Source organism: Carassius gibelio, chromosome A8 (genome assembly GCF_023724105.1).
Source record: "Carassius gibelio isolate Cgi1373 ecotype wild population from Czech Republic chromosome A8, carGib1.2-hapl.c, whole genome shotgun sequence".
Lineage (NCBI taxonomy): Eukaryota > Metazoa > Chordata > Actinopteri > Cypriniformes > Cyprinidae > Carassius > Carassius gibelio.
In genome coordinates this window covers 7284427-7304784 of record NC_068378.1, presented here as the reverse complement: position 1 = coordinate 7304784, position 20358 = coordinate 7284427, and the positions used below count along the sequence as shown (strand labels likewise).

Genomic DNA, 20358 nt, shown 5'->3' with positions numbered 1-20358 from the left:
TTTGTCACCTGAGCTGGGCTTGCTTATTCATTTTCCAATAACATATCCCGAGATTTCTATTTTTTTTTGGCAGCTGTAAAGGCCATATTTTGCATCAAAAGCATCAGACTCGAGCTGTGTATCTCCTGATTTCTCTCTTCACAAGGAGAGCTGTCAGTGAATAAATGGGAAAACATTTTATGTACTTGTTTGAAAAAAAAAAAGAAACAGATATTTATTGTAAATTTAAAAGTCATTCATTACTATTTTAAACTGTAATATATTTAGACACGTGATTGGCTGTTCGCGGCCGCGCGCGTGATCACTCGTCCAATCGGAGCGCTCGACACTGACTTCACCTCAGCGACTCTCCTCCGAGCAGAAGATCATGCTGGTAAGTAGCAGCTCTCCATCAAAACAACAAACACGCAAACACAAAACACAGCTTTGCAGCCGGACCCATGAAGAAAGTATTTCACTTTTATAAAGTATTAGGAAATTGAGTGTTGCATGGAACCGCTATATCTTTGTAAGGTCAGCTGGGCGTCTGCTGCTAGCATTGTTAGCCTGTTGTTGTTATTGAATATGGTTGATAAACATAGCGCTGCTAACAATAACCAGTCTATGTGTGCAACATCACCGTCGTTTTGATGTTTGCGAAGTATCTGATGAATTATTTTGCATTTCTTTATCAAGCTAGTAATGGAATCTGCCATGATTCCCATCAGTGCACGGTGTGTCGTATTTGGGGGAAATGGTTTCTCAAGAACAATGCTCTTTTATTGGCCTGTTATTGCGAGTTTAGAATCTGCAACATACTGTCTGAAGTAATGGAAACAACAGGCCAATTTGATTGTTATTGCACAGCATTGTAAATCTTAAAGGGGGTAATCTTGTCCCATTTTTGTGGCTTAACTAACTTTCCCTGTACAAAGACATGAAGTGAATTATGACATGAAAAAACAAAAAGGTTAGAATAAATTAATGCTTAGTGTAAATAGTGGTGGTTGCTATTTGCTTGAAACATTCATTTCATCAAATAGCATCCTGTTGATGGTAAATGCAAAGTTTAGATTGTGATTTATTCTGTGCAGATTCTGTCGACTGTCACATAAAGTGTTCACGTAAAAACCAGCTGGATGCAAAGATATAAACCAATTCCATGTGCACTTGTTGATGCCACTATCAATTTATTGCATTTACTGAAGATCTTTCAAAATTCCCCTTTTATAAATTAGGATTATCAATAAATATGTAGAGGTTTAATGATTTATGGTGTCAATTTAATATAATTTCATGCCCCATTGTGGGGTCAAGTCTATGTAAAAATATTACATGAGAAGAGAGATTTATAAGATATAATAAACTAGCACTGCTTTTTCAATTCACTGTCAATTTATAAAAAATAAAAAAATAGTCATGTAATAATTCAGGGTCGGTATGATCCAGGTAGTTTTCATGTTTTATTTGTTTATTTTTTTTTAATAAATATTATTATTTTTTTATTCTATTTTTTACCACAACAGATGCTGATGATCTGAATGAATGATCCTCAATAAATAAGAAACATGGTAAGTCACTTTATATGTTTTATCCTTTGTTAGATTGTCCTGATTGACCTCACACGAGCATTTGACCGGCCTCTGTCATATTGTTCATCTGTTGACTGTATTCATGTATCTTCTACACATCCCAGATCCGGATCGCTGCTCTGAATGCAGCGTCTCAGGCTGCGGATGAGCATGAAGATGCCTTCAGAAGCACTAAACCTGGTCAAACGAAGGAAGCCCAGGTGAGTCTGATGCTTTCAAACAGATTCTCACAAAGTTACTTTTTACTTTTGATCTTGTGTGAAATACGATACAGTAGGCTTTATATGGTTAATACAATTGTTCAATCCAATGTAACCGTTTCCTTCTCATTTGTATTTCAGGAGGCAGAAGCGTTTGCTCTGTATCATAAAGCCCTTGATCTGCAGAAACATGACAAGTTTGACGAGTCGGCCAAAGCTTACCATGAGCTCCTCAAGACCCCACTGCTCAAAGAGGTACAGCACACTCCTTCACTATAATAAGAATATATTTCGTTTTATTTAGCTTTACTATTGCTTTCTGTTTTTCAACGACGAGTGCTTTTTCTTGTCTTGCCCCAGGCAGTGGCATCTGAAGATGAGAAAGTTGGACTCAAGCATCCTGGACTGATGCTGAAGTACTCCACCTATAAAAACCTGGCCAGTCTTGCTGTGCTCAGAGATGATTTAGACACTGCCATGGACTTCTATGTGCAGGTAAATGCCTACTTTGAACAAATCACAAAACGTGAAGTTTAAGGTGCATCACTTGTCCTGCATTTAATAATGAATTTGATATGAAGCCAGAGGACAGACAGTTTGGACACAGCTGAGTCTATGAATGTCTGTGTGTCTTGCAGGCTGTCATGCTGGACTCCACAGATGTCAATATGTGGTATAAGTTGGGAAAGCTGGCTTTGAGGAAGGCCAGCATGCCGTTGGCCCGCCATGCCTTTGAGGTGGGCTTACGCTGTAACCCGGACCACTGGCCCTGCCTGGACAGCCTCATCACGGTCCTCTACGCTCTCAGTGACTACAGCTGTGAGTCAGAAAACCTCTGTGTAACATACAAGCATAACAATAATTATATCGACAGTATTGTTCGATAAATCTTCAATATAATGCTTATTTATAATGTTTCCTTCATATGTTGGAATGAATCAGTGCTTCACATTTGAAGCGTGCCACACCGAGCAGATGTCACAGCATTATGTTAATAATAATTTTTTGCTCCGTAGGTTGCCTGTACAACATCTGTAAGGCTCTGGAGAAGGACACAGGCTACAGTAAGGGCCGAGTGCTCAAGGAGAAGATCTTTGAAGAGCAGCCCTGCCTCAGACGAGACTCTATGAAGATGTTCTCCAAACTGTGTGTACCTTCTCCTACTCATTCAGATGAGCTCGTAATGTGGCATCCACCGTTTATCCTGTTGAAGTAGAAACTTTGTAATGTTAATCCACCTGAGTTTGTGTCTGCGTGTGTTTTGGCTGCAGTGATGTGTCAGTGCAGTACGTGGATGTAGATGAGGAGGAAGCCCACAGCATTGTAGAAGAAGCGCTGGAACTGAGGCGACAGAGACAGGCTAAACTCACACGGCATCCTGTAGCTGACCTGCAGCTGGTTCAGCCCATCAAATACTTCACGTGAGTCCATGCCACCCTTAGTCCACAGAGAATTAGTGCTATGTTTTGTTTGAAGGAATATGATGGGTGATTTTCAGTAATATTTATCAAAATGCTTAATAAAATGAATAATTAATTAAACATTTAATACCATTTATGTGATTTATTTATGTCTATGGAATGCTTCTCTGCCAAAAAAAATTAAAAAGCAATTGAAGGTTTAGACGTTTCATCATCAACGGTATAAAAGAAATAGCCACTTTTTAATATTTTTATTGATTATTCATCAAAACACATTTATACTGATTGTCAGATTTTTACTGTCTGCTGTTAAGAAATGTGGGGTCAGTAATTCTTTTTTTAAACGTTCTTTAAATAAGTCTCTGAAGCTCACCAAAGCTGCATTTATTAAATTAAAAAAATACAGTAAAAATAGTAATATTGTAAAATATTACAGCAGTTCAAAAGATCTGTTTTGTCTTTTAATTTATTACAAATGTAATTTATTTGTGCGATGCAAAGGTAATATGCTGATTTGCTGCTCAGGAAACATTTCTTCTTATTATCACTGTTTAAATTAGTTTTGGAAACTTTTTTTTGTAGATTTTCTTTTGAGGAATATTTAATGAATCGAACGATTAAAAACAGCATTTATTTGAAAAATAAATATTTTCGAACTAATATATATATATATATATATATATATATTAGTCATTCAGCAGATGCTTTTATCCAAAGCGACTTACAAATGAGGACAATGGATGCAATCAAAAACAACAAAAGAGCAATGATATACAAGTGATGTAACAAGTCTCAGTTAGCTTAAATGCAGAACACGTAGCATGGGCTAGCTAGTGTTTGAGGTATTTTATTAGAATTGTATAATAAATGAAAGAAAATGGATAGAATACAAAAAGATTATAAAGGTAGTTAGATTTGTTTTTTTAAAGAATTGAATTAAAATAGTGAGTGCTAAAGTTAGAGGATCAAGTAAAGATGGAAGAGATGTATTTTAAGCCGATTCTTGAAGATGGCTAAGGACTCAGCTGCTCGGATTGAGCTGGGCAGGTCATTCCACCAGGAGGGAACATTTTGGCTAGGTCTACATTAATCCGGATACATTTGAAAATGGCTCTCCGTCCACACTAGCATTTTAAAGCTTTTCCAAAAGTGCCACATCCACACAGAATCGTCAGAAAATGTTAAAATTGGTTTCTGCGTATGCGTAAATCCTCAAAAAAAGTTCACTGCATATGATACACACTAAACAGACATGAGACAGTTTCATGCAGCTTTTCTGACAGGAAATTTGATTTATTAGATTTACGGAAAAAACTCACCATACACACGCATCCAGGTCACACACACTCACGATTGTGTTTCTGATCTATAACACAACTGCCCTCATGTTTTACCGCAAATAGCGATCACGAGTAAATCTTTGCAGGACTGTGATGTGATGTTTTATCCGCTTTGGAGAGTTTTTTCCAAAAGCTATTTTTTTCGTTGACTTTAAACGCTGTCTCAGTGTGGACGGAGGGCCAAAACAGAGATAAAAATATACGTTGTCAAACAAAAATGTATTAGTGTGGACATGGCCTTAATTTAAAAGTCTGTAAAAGTGACTGTGCTTTTTTGGGATGGCACAGTCAAGCAACGTTCACTTGCGGAATATATATATATATATATATATATATACACAAAAAATGTAGGGCTGCACGATTAATTGCATGTGATTGTCATGCGTGTCTCATCAGTAAAGCCGGTTCTGTGATTAATAGTACTGGTAAATGTCCATCACCTGCTTTCAAATGGAGCCGCACTTAATATACAGAGCTGTAGTTCGCTGACAAGCTACGCAATGTCGCGCTCATAACCACATGTGATTCATCTGCGATTATGAACGCAATATTGCGTAGCTTGTCAGTGAACTACGACTCTGTGTATTAAGTGTAGTGCTATTTGAAAGCAGGTGATGGACATTTAGTAAAAATCACAGAACCAGTTTACTGATGAGACAAGCATGACAATCGCATGCGATTAATCATGCAGCCCTAATATAATTTAATGTTTTCTTTTAAATTATATATTTTATTTATTTATATGTATTGTATTGTGAAAATGTGTTTAAGGATTATTTAGCTGTATATCCATATGATGTGTTTTATCCGTGTAGGTGGAAGAGCGTTGGGGAGAGTTTCTTGGCCATGTACAAACACCAGAACGCTTGCCTGGTCCCACGGCCTGACTTTGGCCGTCGCATCGACCTGTCAATGTACCGTGACCCGGACTGCCTCGCGCAAACGCCCACCAGCACTCCAGCCCCCACCACTGCTGCTTCAGACCCCCCTCAGCCCCCCATACCCGTCAGTGTACCTCAGGCCCCCCCCGCCCCTCCCCCAGGTCCCAGTAGCCCGAATGCCACTCAGCACCCATCCACCGAGTTCTTTGTCCAGCTGCAGGCCCCACACAGCACTGATGCAGGAGCACTGCAGAACCAGAACGTCATTGAGATCACCACTACACCCACAGTCACCTCTACTGCTGCCAGTGGAGCTGAGGATGCTGCTGGTACCACAGTTACTTCTGCTGGTCAGTGTGACTGTAGACATGACGCTTGCACATAGTCCATATGCAAGTCACTTCAGAATTAGTTTTCAGTAGTTTTGGCACACATAAAACTGATGATGTCAATGTTATTCTCCCTACAGCTCTGGACGCTGCCTTGAATGACAAAGTGAAAAAAGGCACTAAGAGAAAACGTGTGGTAGAGGACACCGTAGAGACGGCGAAGAGGCGCTCAGCACGTGTCCGCAACACCAGATGCAAGAAAGAAGAGAAGATTGACTTCCAAGAGCTCCTGCTCAAATTCCTCCCCTCTAGGTGTTCATTTTAATATTTATTTATTCAGGGCTTTTTTTTCTAACCTGCTCTGATCATATCAAGCAATGCTATAAGACATTTCGTTGGTCATGTGGGTTCTATTTTTGTTTTGTCAAGCTGAGTGAATCCTAGCGGTGAAAACACATTAGACTGAAGTCTTGCTGCACATAGTTGTATTTTAGACATCAATCATGTCCTTAGAAAGTCAGCATCTTTTCAAAAAGTCTTCCTTTATGTCACATTGACTTGAGCTTTATTTCCAGACTGAAAAAGTTTGAAGATGATGAAGATGAGGAGAGTCTCAGTAACATGGACTCACAGTGTGACAGCAAACTTGAGTCCCAGTCAAACCGCGGATTCAAGTCCTCCGAGTACACCGTCTCTTTGGAAACAGGTACAGAAACTGAGGTTTTCCTATTAGTCACTGTTTTATTTCTTTGTACTTCTTTTTTTAAAGTCCTCATTAAATCCAAATTGAAGTTTTTTGGTTTTTAGTATGAATATGTTAGCCTTAAGGTTACCCATTGGTTAACGCGCTCCAAACCAAAAGAGACAAAATGAGCATTTGGAAGATCGAAGGGTCGAAGGAAGTCTGGATTCACTGCCGCAGCGTGCACACAGTCTGCTCTGGTCCAGACACACGATATCGATATCACGGAGCAGATCATATGCATGAGTCGCGCATACCACAAAATGTATCGGACCCATTTGATTTCGACACAGAATGCTGTATTGTATAGCGATTTGGATCAGATTAGGGCGAGAAACAGTTAGACAAATGACACAACAGTTTCATATTTAATCTAAAGAGCTAATCTATTAGACTGTGGCTGTCATAAGCTGTCAAATGCGGCTTTACAGAGCCCAAAGGTCTATAGCTTTTGGATATTTAAAAAAGGGGTGGGGCTGCTTGATGATGTCCAGTCCTGTCTTCCTGTTTCAGTTGAAATTACGTCACCACGTAGCATAACGTTGTGTGTTTCAAGGCACTACAGTGGACCTTTAATGTTCTCTCTGTCCTTCATGGTTCCTCAGAGCGGAAGGAGGTTCATGCGTTCCTGTTGGCAAACATGCAGAATGGAGGCATCCTGGAGCTGATGATGCGGTATCTGAAGGTGGTGGGGCAGAAGTTTCTGGAGGAGTGGCCAGCGGGCCTCGGCACAGTGGTGCTGGATCTGTTCAACTGCTGGAGGAAACACAGCGCTGGGCTGCCCAACCCACTGCTCCGAGATTCCAGCAACCAGCACATAAAGGTGAGCCTGTTCATGAGAGGTTCATGCCAGTACAACTGAAAGATATTCATGGTTTTGTTTGAGGCACTTAGTAGCAAGTAAAAGAGATTTCCAGGTGCACACCTGTATGTTTAGTCATGGCTACTGTCAGATTGAGAGTGAAAAAAAGTGCATTTTAATGTACTTTGGAATTATAATTCTTCAATGCACTTCAGTAAATAAATACAATTTGAGATGCTGAAAATGTTTTGCCCAATACTAAACACATTATTATTCCAGTAGTCAGCATAAGTGGGAATGACTGAAAGAAAATTGTTGTAGGAACAGAAGAATGACTCTGAAGTGTGTTTATTCCTCAGCACATTGAAGGAAATAGCTACAGGTGTTCACTTAAATAAGTTTTTTTTTCCTCAGTAGAAGATCATTTGGCACATATACTGCTCGCACCTGACTGGAAACAAAACTCTATTCATCATGCCACCTGAACTTGCTGTATTTCTCCCAGTGGGTCTACTGAAAATCAGACCGAGACCGATAACTTAATGAGTGCTTTTAGCAAAAACTAGGTCACAGACGCTCTCTGTTATTTAAATGAACCTATGCAATTAACATACAGGACCAGAAATGAAACAAACTGAATGAAGAAAACCGTTTATCTTGAGCTAACAGGATTATTACACTTCAAAGTGTTTTAAGTGTAATAAAAAAATCTGAATTTTCAGCATCATTCCTCCAGTCTTCAGTGTCACATGATCCTTCAGAAATCTTTCTAATATGCTTATTTGCTGTTCATAACACAATTCTTCTCATTATCAATAGATTGAATGATATATAATTTTGCCGATATTATTGGCAGATATGAGCCTGTCACCGATATATCGGTGTCTGCGAATATGCCGCCGAAATTAATTTCTTTTATAGAACATATAATGCAGATAAAATGCATGAAATGGTGTAATTATTAGTTTCTCCAGCAGACCGTGCTCTATTGTTTGCTAATGGCGACCTGGATTAAATGCTTTAAAGCTTAAGTCTATGGAAAACCATTGAAACATTGAATTGCCATATCTCCTTAATGGCGTGGCGAATCTGCACCAAATTCTGGGGATCCCTTCAGCTCGAAGAACCCTCTCAAACACAATTAAGGGAACATCTAGATGCCCTCTTTTGAATGAGACCACCCCGCATCGGCAGCCCAAGGGGTTCGGGAGTTACGAGTGGTTAATTTCGTGGTTTTGTGCCGACTGATCTAGCGATTCCGCGGGGCTATCGACGCGTCGAGAATGGTGTTCGAGAAGGCTCCTCGAGCTGATTAAAGTTCAAGAGACGTGAATTTATATTGTTTTAATATATTGTATTTATCTCACACTTCAAACTTCTCTAGTAAGTTTTGTCTCTGTATGAAGACAGTATCGCAAATCTGTGAATGAATGTTCCGAAATGAAATAAACTGAAATGGAATAAAGTTGAATCCAATTTAATTGAATTCAATTTGAATAAACTTCAACTTTGCTGTTCATTGCGCTGATGTCAACCCCATTTTGGATAATAAATTGTATTGTTAAATTGTTAAATATCCTGCCTCCATTACTCTGTCACATCATTATAAGTGTTTGATAACCACATTTGTGTGATCATTGCTAAAAATGTTTTCATGTATATGTGCTCTGTTTATATACTGTATTCTATATATAGTACCAGTCAAATGTTTAGACTCACGAATGGGAAAGTGTCCAAACTTTTGACTGGTACTGTACTATAATATACACAAAGAGTATCGGCCGATATATTGATATCAGCCTTTTTATTTTTTTAATTTACAACATATATTCAAAAAGCATTTATTTAAAATCTAAATCTTTTGTGACAATGTTAAAGTTTTTGCTGTCAATTTGAAGTGTTCTTGATGAATTTCTTTAAAAATAATAAATAAATCTAATATTTTACAGACCCCAAACTTTTGATGTTTGGTGTCAATTTAATGTACAGTATTTGTTTTTCAAAAAAAAACAAAAATAAATCTAATTGACCTCAAGCTTTTTGTTTTTGTAATGCATATTGCTAATATTTGATTAAATTGTAGAAGATGTGCCTGATTCATATATATATTTTATCCTAGTCAACCGTACTTTTTTTTTTTAACTTAAATAATTTCACTTTGTCTAACTGTAAATGAATACCGGTTATTTCTTAGGTGTGACTCTAAAACAAAGTAAAATATACAGTTGTGGTTGAGGGTTTCTAGTTTACATGCTACTATCAGATTGAAAACAGAATATTTTTCAACAATTCGATTGCATGTACACATCAGTCACGTTATAGATGTTTGCAGGACTGACCACAGTGTGTTTTTATATGCAGTGCATCTAAGACATATTATACTGTCTGTTATGTAACAGGAAATGATGCTGATGTGTCTCTGCTGTCTGGAGCTGCAGTTGGAGCAGAAGTCTATGATGAAGGGCAAGAACAGTAAGATCGTCTCAAACAGTCAGACATCTGTGTTGTGTTTGACATCAGGAATTTGTATGCAGTAATAATTCACAAATCGTGAAAGCAATCACACCAATGTCATGCCTGTATTTACAGTGTCTCAGAGGAAGACCATGTCTGGTTCAGGAAGGGATTGTGGGGACGCTGATGGTCTAGAGGCCCGTTTTCAGACCGATCTGTTCCTTCTGACCATGGCCTCCTCTCAGCGAGATCTGTTTGAAGACGACTGGCTCTCTTTTGCTGTCAGAGTTCACTGGCTCAAAGCGCGATACCTTGCCTTTCAGGTAATGGAGCTCAGTTTCTAGACACAGAATTGCCAATTAAAACACCAATTGCATCATATTAAAACACTTGATTATTTTGACTGGTGCAGACATGTTTATAGATTAGTATATTTACAGAAATTACAGTTTACATTTAAATAATTATTACTTGTGTGAAGTTTTTGCCCAGTGTGCATGAATGTTAATGTTAATGTTAAATGCTTTAGGGTGACATGGAGGAGGCACTGGAGTGTTACGACATGTGTGTCGGTCTCCTGAAGGGTCAGACAAGTGAGATGGAAAAAATCACCATTCTCCTTCCCAACCTCAGTGTGGACAATGCCGTCTCTTTAGAGGAGGTACAGTACAAAAGAAACTGATCTCTCAAGACACTGTCACCTCTGTTTCATAGTAGGGATGCACCGATGTATCGGCTGCCGATATTTATCGGCTGATTTTTTCCTCAATTTACAACCATCGGCAAATCGGCTATAAAAGGAAAAAGCTGATATAACAAACCAATGGTTTATTAATTGTATAAAGGCACTGAGCTGTATAATGTCAGTAGTAGCATAATCCTAGTGCTGCTGTCTGCACTTTAATGTTAATCAAATAACAAAAGACAACAGATCGCACACTATTATTTCTTGACTAAATAACTTTTGTAACTTTCATAAGAGTAGCTGACCTCATCTGAATGATGACCAAAAATTTGCTGATGTTTTCTTAACATATTTATTGCATAACTTTTCACTCCAAAAAAATCTCATTAAGAGCTAAACAAAACAGCACGAGAAGTGCACATTTAACTCTCTCTCAGAACTCTCTCAAAACACTTATTACAACTAACAGTAAACAAATATATACAGATCTCATTACTTTTCGTGGGCAAACTTTAAATCTGAAGAACTGTGTGCTTTCATTACCCATATATATCTTTAGACTAGAAAGCCCATCAAAATAAGAGCGCTGCCTTAGTAAAGGAGATCTTAAACTTTATAAAAATATTAAAATGCATACAAAAATTAGAAAATTAATCTATTAAAGTTTGTATTTAATTTATACAGTGAAGTGTTATTTTACATTTTGTTCACTTTATTTCTCTACGTGTAAACTGTTAAACCTACCTAAAAAATCTTTATTCTGTTGTATTTATGTAGGCCTAATGAATGTTAAATGGATCCAATCCATGTTCATTAGAAATAATTTGATGATACACTAATAAACTGCTAGTATAATTTAATGCAGGTTTTTCTTTTGCTAACTTTACTCATTTAAAACATGACCAAAATACTATCCATTTGATGCCAAAATTTCAAATAAGAGAGAAAGTGACAAATATCGGTATTATTATCGGAATTGGCCAATAAGTGTTTGTTAAAATCGGTATCGGTATCGGTATCGGTATCGGTATCGGCCCCCAAAAATCCTATCGGTGCATCCCTATTTCATAGAATTCATATGTAAGAGAAGTCAAGAGTCTTGAGGGCTGTTCAGATATCTATTCATCAGTCAGTTGAGTAGAAACAGAAACATAGTGTTTCCACACATTTTATCATTAAACACTTACATCTTGTTAATGGTTGTGTTATTGATGGCACCTGAACGACAGTTTTAATAAAGTAATTAAGTTTTAATTTAAGAAGTAGTTTGACTCTCTCTCTCTCTATATGTGTCATTTAGATTGAGAAGAAGTTGAAGTCTCTAGAGCGCTGTCAGTCTCTAGAGGAGATCCAGAGACTGTTCGACACTGGAAACTACCAGTCTGTGGTCCGTCTGCTGCAGCCCACACTGAGCTTTGGCCCCGGCTCGGCACGACTGAAACCTCTAGATTACATCAGCTCTGCTCCTGAGAGACCAGCACAGCTCTTACTGCTGCAGGTAGATCACACATCAACACTTTCTGCGAAGCCTGGATGTATAATGTGCCACAAAGTTATCATTTATGCATTATAAATCATTCATGTGACCTAATATTTATTTATTTATTATGTAGCTTTGTAATAAGCAGCATAATGTACAGTTATTAATGCAAAATAAGTCCCTTCACGATGATTCAAGAGTCCTTGGCTTACGTCTGTGGCTCTGATCACTCTGTCTGGGTTTACTTTACGATAATGACCAGCTGACAGTACTTTATCCCAAGTGAACAGTATAATAAATTAAAAACATGATGTTTTGTTTTATGTGTTATGAAGTGATATGCTCTTTTAAAGGAGTAGTTATTTAATGGAACATAAACATAAATGAAATATGCAAGCAGAACAATTAACATTTTGGTGTGAACAATTTTATTTAATAATATAACCACGAGTATGTAAAGTTTTATTATGTTTTATAACTGTTTGTTTACAGTTATTTTTGAAAATATGCACTAAACATTTCAGGAAATTAAAAAAATAATAATACATGTGACATTTATAAAAATTATAATTTTGCATATGTTTTTCTTTTGGACTTTATTAATCAAAAAATCCAAAATGTATCTGTTGATACACTGTCAAATCAGCATATCAGAATGATTTCTGAAGGATCATGTGACGCTCAAGACTGGAGGAATGATGCTGAAAATTCAGCTTTGCCATTGCAGAAATAAATTACATTTTAAAATAGAAAAGTTATTTTATATTATAACAATATTTGACAATGTTACAGTTTTTAGTTTATTTTTGATCTAATAAATGCAGGCTTTTTAAATGTTTTTGAAAGAAGTCTCTAACCAACTCCATACTTTTGAAAGGAAGTGTGTAATACCACGAGAAAATTATAGAGAAAGCATGTTAAAAGCTAGTTATTATGGGAATAATGAGTCGCTTTGCTCAAAGTGTGCAATATCCCATTCGTCTTAAATGTGACCGTTCATTTCCTCAAACCCTCAATTCTACGAAAGCGTGATGTTTTCAGACACTTAACCTATTGACTCCACATCGGTCTTTGTTTTTCTTTCTCCCCAGAGCTCCCTGCTGCGGCTGAGAGACTACAGCTCCTGCCTCGAGACATCTGAAGTGTCTCTCAATGAGGCCATCCAGCACTTGAACTCTGGATTACCCAGCAGCCCCTCCGCCAAGGAGGAGTGGGTGTCCACCGTCACGGCCCTGCTGAAGGGCGTCGAGAGCTGCATCACTGAGAAACCTGAGCTGCTCAGTCAAACCCCACGACCTGCAAACCTACCGCGCCTCGCCAACAACCTCATACAGGTCTGTGTGGATTCATGGAAGCGGGTTTCTTGCTATACCAGCATATTCATAAGAAATGTTTATTGAGCAGCTAATCAGCATGATTTCTGAAGAATCGTGTGACACTAAAGACTGGAGTAATGGCTAAAAACTGCTGTTTCTGTGTTCATTCTCTAGTTGATAGCCAACAGCATGGTCTTACCTGATGACCCCAAAGAGGCTCATTTCTCATCGCTGCTGCCGTGGATTCTGCTGTACCGCCTCATCAAACAGGAAGAGGCCGCCTTTGACTGCATGCTCCGGCAGCACATCGCAGATGAGGACGATGATGGTATGAATACAGAAAGATAACAGCGTTTCAGTGTAGTGATAATCTTGCACAGTGTTGTTGACACAGCTGTGTGTGCTTGTGTTCTGTAGAGGATGATACTCCATTGTTGCCCTCCTCCCTCATGCTTCTCAACACAGCGCATGAATACCTGGGCCGTCGCTCCTGGTGCTGCAACTCTGATGGCACTTTACTCAAGTTTTTTGTGAGTCTCATGCAATATCATTCCGACACATGTTTGTGTGATTATGAATCATTTTAATCATTCCTTAATATTTTACATGAACTTTTTCAACACTAATGGTATTATCTAATTCCTCATTTATTCTGAATACAAGTAATATACCTAAAAACGGTCATTTAAACAACCATTTAAACAAAGGTTTGTGGGTAAGAGTTTCGATATGTTTTTAATAAAGTATGTTATATGCACCAACACTGCATTTATTTAATCAAAAATACAGGAAAACTGTAATATTCTGAAAGATTATTAAAATGTTTTCTGTTTGAATACATTTTAATTAATCAATAATTGATCAAAGTTGTATTTTCAGCATCATTACTCCAGTCTTCAGTGTCACACGATCCTTCAGAAATCATAATACGCTGATTTGCTGCTCAAGAAACATTTCTTATTATTATCAATGTTGAAAATAGTGCCGCTTAATATTTTTGTGGTTGTTTGATGAATAGTAAGTTCAAAGGCACATAATTAATTTGAAATAGAAATATTAGAAATATATATAATTTTTTTTTTTTTTTTTTTTTTACTGACCCCAAACTTTTGAACAGTAGTTGAAACAGTAATGCACAGCACCATTTAACAGTATTTTGCTTTAATGATGAAGGCTTTCTGCTGTCTAATGATCATGTATCTGTTTTCAGGTGCGTGTATTGCGGGAGAAGCTTGCAGGACCTGAGAAACTGCCATATAAAGAGGATCTGGAGACGGCACTTGAGCAGTGTTTCTTCTGCCTGTATGCTTACCCGAGCAAGAAGAGCAGAGCCCGATACCTGGAGGAGCATTCTGCCCCACAGGTAACACACTCACTGTGCCCAATGATAGAAGCATATTTTACACAAGTAACTTGCTGAATGACACTGGTGTGCACAATTCATCCGGATATACAAGACAAAAAATGTTTCATCAAAATAGCCTACTCTGCATCTGAAAACATTTCTGTTTAAATAACCAAGGCAATGCAGACAAATTAAAATAGTATTCATCACTAATACAACCCTGTCTGGGTACAAATCTGTCACATAACAAAGTGATTCTGAATGTTGTTTTACATTTCATTTATTTAGCAGACTCTAATCCAAAGCGACTTTCAAATGAGGAACACAACAACCGATGCATCTTAACGAGGCAATAACATGAGAAGTGCTGGCAATACAAAGTTTCACCAATGTCTAGAATAGTACAAGATGGGACAGGGAAGAATATGAGAAATAGTGACAGCATAGAGGGTTTTTTAAGATTCAGCAGGATGTCATGAAGTGCTCATGGAAGAGACTGAAGAGTCTCACGCTGTTTCTTGAACTTTGTCAGTGATTTCAGCTATCTGGATTGTTTTTAGGAAGATCATTGCACCAACAAGGAACAATGAATGAGAAGATTCTGGAAAATAATTTAGTATGACATAGTACCTCTCATTCACAGACCTTTGGTTTCTGGAGGCGATGTAGCATGTGTTCATTATTCTGTATGCAAGCATTGATATCTTGAGCTTAAAGCGGGGGTGAAATGCTCGTTTTCACTCAATATCCTGTTAATCTTGAGTACCTATAGAGTAGTACTGCATCCTTCATAACTCCAAAAAGCCTTTGTTTTATTATATTCATAAAAGAAAGATGGTCTCTACCGATTTTTCCCGGAAAAACACGACCGGCTGGAGGTGTGACGTGTGGGCGGAGCTACAGAATCACGAGCGCCAGTAGGCTTTTGCGTTGAGAGCGTTTGGAAGCTGTGACATTAGCGTGAGGAAAAAAACATCCAAAACAAACCATGGCTAACAGTCAGATTCAGCCGTTTATTTATGATCCAGAATCAGATCCAGAGGCTGAAATTTAACAAGAGCAGCATCAGCAACGACGTCTCTATGTGGTATGTACTGAAACTGTATATATTTGCTTAGCGGTTTTGGAAAATGACTAAGTTCCACTTTATGTTGTCTTTTTTTTTTTTAAGCTGTGCATGTGGAAAGTGCAGTTTGATGACAACATCGCATGTTGTTTACTTGATGTGCTTACGCGCCGATAGCTAAGTTAACAACACAGAGATATTTGAAGCAGTTTTACTCACCGCCTGCGGTTCCAACACACGATCGTGACCCTTTTTCGTTGGGACTGCATTATCCTTAAGAAATAAACGATGTGCAAATCCAGCGTCAAACTGGACTTTGTTTGTAAAACAAGCATCTTCGAAATGCAGGGAACAAACACAAACACTTGCACAACTCCGTTGATGCTCTGTAAAAATAAACTCCATCCACTGGTCCCTTAATGCTGTTTCTCTTTTGGTAATCTGTGCAGGGTTGTATTGCCCTGGCAACCAAAAACACACTCCTTTTGTGACTTTTCGCGATGCTCTCGCTCTGATCAGTGAATCGCTCTGATCAGTGAAATGTCTGTGCTGCGTGCGCTCTTCCGGCAGAAGTGCCTCAGGACCCATATAAGGAAATTCCGCTCCATCTAACGTCACACAGAGCCATACTTGGAAAAAAAACTTTCTGAAACTTGTGACAAACCGGAAGGAGTATTTTTGGAACAGAAATACTCCTTCAAACATACAACTTAATTTTTGAAACTTTGTCCATGTTTAGCATGGGTATCCAACTCTTTAACAGTGTAAAAAACTCAGTATGCATGAAATAGCATTTCACCCCCCTTTAATGTTAGCAGCAACCGGTAGCTAGTGCAGTCTCTTTAGAGCAATGGTTGACACCGAAAAGAAAATTATGATTTACTTGCCCAAATGCCTTTATTTTTTTTGACAGAACTTAAATGATTATATTTGTAATGTTCTCTCATATTTCTTGTCCAACCATTGAAAGTCCACGCAAACTGAAAATTTCATGCTTCTTCATAAGAATAATCCATGTGAACTTCCTTGAGTGATTTAATAATGTCTTCTGAAGAGACATCATCACTTTATATAATGAACAGATAGGCTTTTTATTCACATATAAACATCGAATATTGTAAACATAAGCACAAACTAGCTTGTTTGACATGCAAGAACCAATAAGTGTTTAGAAAGCAAGTATGGTAAATGATGACATGATTTTTGGGTGAAATAACCCATTAAATGGGGGCATCTTATGCAAAGCTCACTTTTACGTTGTGTTTGCATACATTGTGTCTCAGCAGTGTCTGAACACAACCATCCTACAATGATAAAAATCTACTCACTCCTTTTTCTTTTTTTTTTTTTATCTCACCCCAAAAACCTAAAGTCTAAATTATCTAGCCATTTTGAGTTTCTGAGCAGAATGACATCATATTGCTCAGGCCCCGCCCACAACCGCTGACGGACTGTCCTGCATTAGCATATCGTCAGCATATCGCCTTTAACCCATTGTACACTGTCTGCCATTTTCTCGTAAGCAATGCAGATGTTTTGTAGTTTGATGTAAGAAGCCAACATAAGATTCTTCATTTTCTCCCGACGTTAGAGCCACTGGGGACGCAGTGGTTTAATTCTGTTTTTAATGGTTATGCTCCTAAATTAGTTTATGTTCTACCCAAATCATTTTACTCCAGACTGCTTTCTAAATAAGGGACAATTTAAGGCAGGTTTTTCTAAAACGTTAAAACTCAAGGATGGATCAGTACCCACTGTTTGTGATCCACCTGCACCACTAGAAGTAAGTCTCACACTTTATATTTATTATTATTATTATTTGGAAATCGCCTTAAGAGAGAGGCGGGTTCAGCAGAGCTCATTAGCATTTAAAGAGATATGCACTGAAATGGGTTGCTGTGAACAGAGCTGTTGACAAGGGGAAAAAGTGTTGTTTTACATGACAATAGAGGAATTTTAACTAAAGTATGTTAGACATTTCATGAAAACACTAAAGAATCACAACAGCTTGTGGAAAATGGGCATCCGATTTCTCCTTTAAGCTATGGTTTAAGCTGCCCATGTAATAAATTAGCTTGTAGAAACTACTAACAGAAACATTTAAACAACCTCTTCTCCCTCAATACACTTAGTGTGGTCACTCAATGTTTTCTGCCCACTGAAAGATGCAAAATAATGTCATAAATGACTGTCACACTAACCCATTACGTGCTGAAATAAAACTGTAATATTTTAGCTTGGCTACCAAAAAGTGTAGTTAAGTCAGCAGTGCTAACTTTAGTTACTTCCAAACATGACTCCAAAGTCTCCTGTGTACATTCGTATTTAATGTGTCGAAGATCTAAAGCTTCTTAAAAGAGAGAAGGAGAACTGTCCCTGCACTAATGAAGGTAGGTGGATGTTGGATAGGATGAGCTGGTTGTCTGATTCAGCAATAATCCACTGATTTATTACCTTTTGGCAGCAAGAGGCATATTGATCATTTAAACACCCACACACACCCATTATGCAGCACTGCTCACACAAGAAATGCTGTACACACCACCAAAGTACAAAACCGAGGCGTTCTGCATCTATTTCAGCGTCTCTGGAGGAAACAGACCATGCGGTGTAGATTTTTGCAGGCATTTAGCAAATATTGAACTGTGCTTATTCTGTGGAGCTTTGAGGAACAGCACCAATGGAGGAAAGGGTAAAAAGTCAGTGTTGGTGGTGATTTTGGTTTTTTGTTTTGGTTATGAAAATGTGCATGCTTCTCAGCTGAATAATCAGCTTTTTTTTTTCTTTTTTTTTTTTTTTAATCAGTACTTCACAGTAAAGAATAAAATACAATTATAGGTTTAAAATCAACATTTCTTCATTCTTTAATCTCTGGTAAATTTAGTGTGGAATCCACAAAGGATGCATGTGATTTCAAAAGGGAGCATAATTACAAAACGCTGTCATCCTACTTTTTCGAATCAGTATCAGGACAATTTACTTGATCCTGGCTTCCTGAACAAATTAGTTAGGTTCAATCCATAACTCATCCTGAATTCCAGCCACTTTCTCTTCTCTGAATGCATTAACCAACAGTATAATCTGGTTTTATATTCTTTGTAGGTTTCTTTCACTTATCTGATGCTGCATTTGTTAGTGTTATAAATCAAAACTAATCAGCAAAATTTTTCTGGCCCTGTCATAAACATTCAGCTCATTTCTACCCAAACAAATTGTCATAATGCAAGTAGGGAAATTGCTTTTTGTTCCGATGGATAAGTGTCAATGTCAAGCAAAGAGTTGATTCAGACCGGAAGCAGGAGCATTGCTTGTGCAGCAGTGAAGTGAGGGTTTCGGCACAGCGTCTATTTTTGATGGACAAAATAAACATGATTTCACACAAAACATGCACAGAATAAGCATGTCTAGCATGTTTTAACACAAATTGGAGTAGGGAAAGAAAACGAAGAATAAAAAGTATGTTTGGAAGATTTACCCATTTTAACTTGTTTAAATGCCATATAAACAAATTATAACTTAAAACATTTAATCAAACTCACAACGAACAATTCATCTTGCTCAGGATCTTAAGTTACAATGGTGTACACATAAGAAATTCATTATTCATACAGTGACAGCTTCTGTAAATATTGTATTCTGTAAATATTGCACGTGTTCATTTATGATCGACATGAAAAACGTATGCCTTTTATTTATTTTCAGTTCCACAGTTACAGAAACAGAGCTATAGACACAATAAATACACATAAAACATATTGACATCTTCATTATTCAGCGTAATAAAAATTACGCTAGCAGTGTGAAACAGGCATTACTCCTTTACTCACAGGCATTACTCCGTTACTCCTGAGGGGAACAAAAGAGTCTGTTCTCATTAATAGCTTGACAGGAATCCCCAGTTAAAACTTTACATTCATGTATGTTTGGCAAAATATCCTTGACCAAAATTAGCATGGTAATATCTGATGATAAATCGTAAAAAAAAAAAATGTAAATCCCATTATCATAAACAAAAGGATATAATTAGATACAATTAAAATAACTGATAATGTTAAACAGTGGGATAATTTTTTTTTTTTTAATTATAAAAAGTACAGTTTTGTGGTTTGTAAGAAATATTTATGGCTGGTGAAATCTTGTCAATTTGCAGGGTGATTAATATGTTAATTTAGTGGCAAAATGTTGAACCAGTGTGATCATTGTTGACAAACAAAAAAAATGTTTACATAATTCTGAAATTAAGTAAAATTTTATTATAAGATGAAAAATTTCTACTTAAAGCACGAATGTAACATTCCTAATTATACCACACCTAAACCTATGTATCTGGAAAGTCTATAGAGTCTATAGAGAAATGTAATCTTGCGGGGTAAGAGGAACTTGCAATGGAATTTCCTATTGAAATTTGGGAACGACGTCTTTGGGCTAATCTCTGCTTGAAACTTATTATTTTGTTCCAACGTTTAAAATATGTCTGACAGAGCTGATGGGTACACAAGAATTAGGTATACCGTAAAACAGTGGTTTTCAACCTGTGGTCCGCTAGTGGGTCGCGGTGGTATTGCAGGTGGGCCGCCAATGGTTTTCTGTTCATTTCCAGTCCATTCTATGGCTGTGCGATGAAAAGAAATCGTCATAAAATCACGATTTGAGCGTGCGCGATTTCTAAACCTGACCTCCCGTAATATGCTTTCCGATCCAATCAGAATGCATTGCGCCAGGCGCG

The 20358-nt window shown here is 37.6% G+C and overlaps 1 protein-coding gene across 8 annotated transcripts in view; it reads left to right on the top strand.

The window, feature by feature from the left end:
• The first annotated feature begins 302 nt into the window (after positions 1-302).
• The window catches only part of LOC128018290 (calcineurin-binding protein cabin-1-like), an 86855-nt gene continuing 66799 nt past the window's right edge, over positions 303-20358 (top strand). For 5 of the 8 annotated variants that reach the window (XM_052603725.1, XM_052603724.1, XM_052603723.1 and 2 more), the window contains exons 1-20: positions 394-449; positions 1506-1550; positions 1676-1771; positions 1913-2026; positions 2132-2266; positions 2410-2590; positions 2788-2917; positions 3043-3192; positions 5348-5763; positions 5883-6054; positions 6318-6448; positions 7090-7307; positions 9686-9758; positions 9876-10063; positions 10270-10401; positions 11726-11923; positions 12997-13239; positions 13396-13549; positions 13639-13751; positions 14432-14584. In XM_052603725.1, coding sequence (XP_052459685.1) covers positions 1548-1550; positions 1676-1771; positions 1913-2026; positions 2132-2266; positions 2410-2590; positions 2788-2917; positions 3043-3192; positions 5348-5763; positions 5883-6054; positions 6318-6448; positions 7090-7307; positions 9686-9758; positions 9876-10063; positions 10270-10401; positions 11726-11923; positions 12997-13239; positions 13396-13549; positions 13639-13751; positions 14432-14584 — 3000 coding nt within the window. In that variant the 5' untranslated portion in view covers positions 394-449; positions 1506-1547. The other 3 variants (XM_052603720.1, XM_052603718.1, XM_052603719.1) reach the window with 2 other exon arrangements.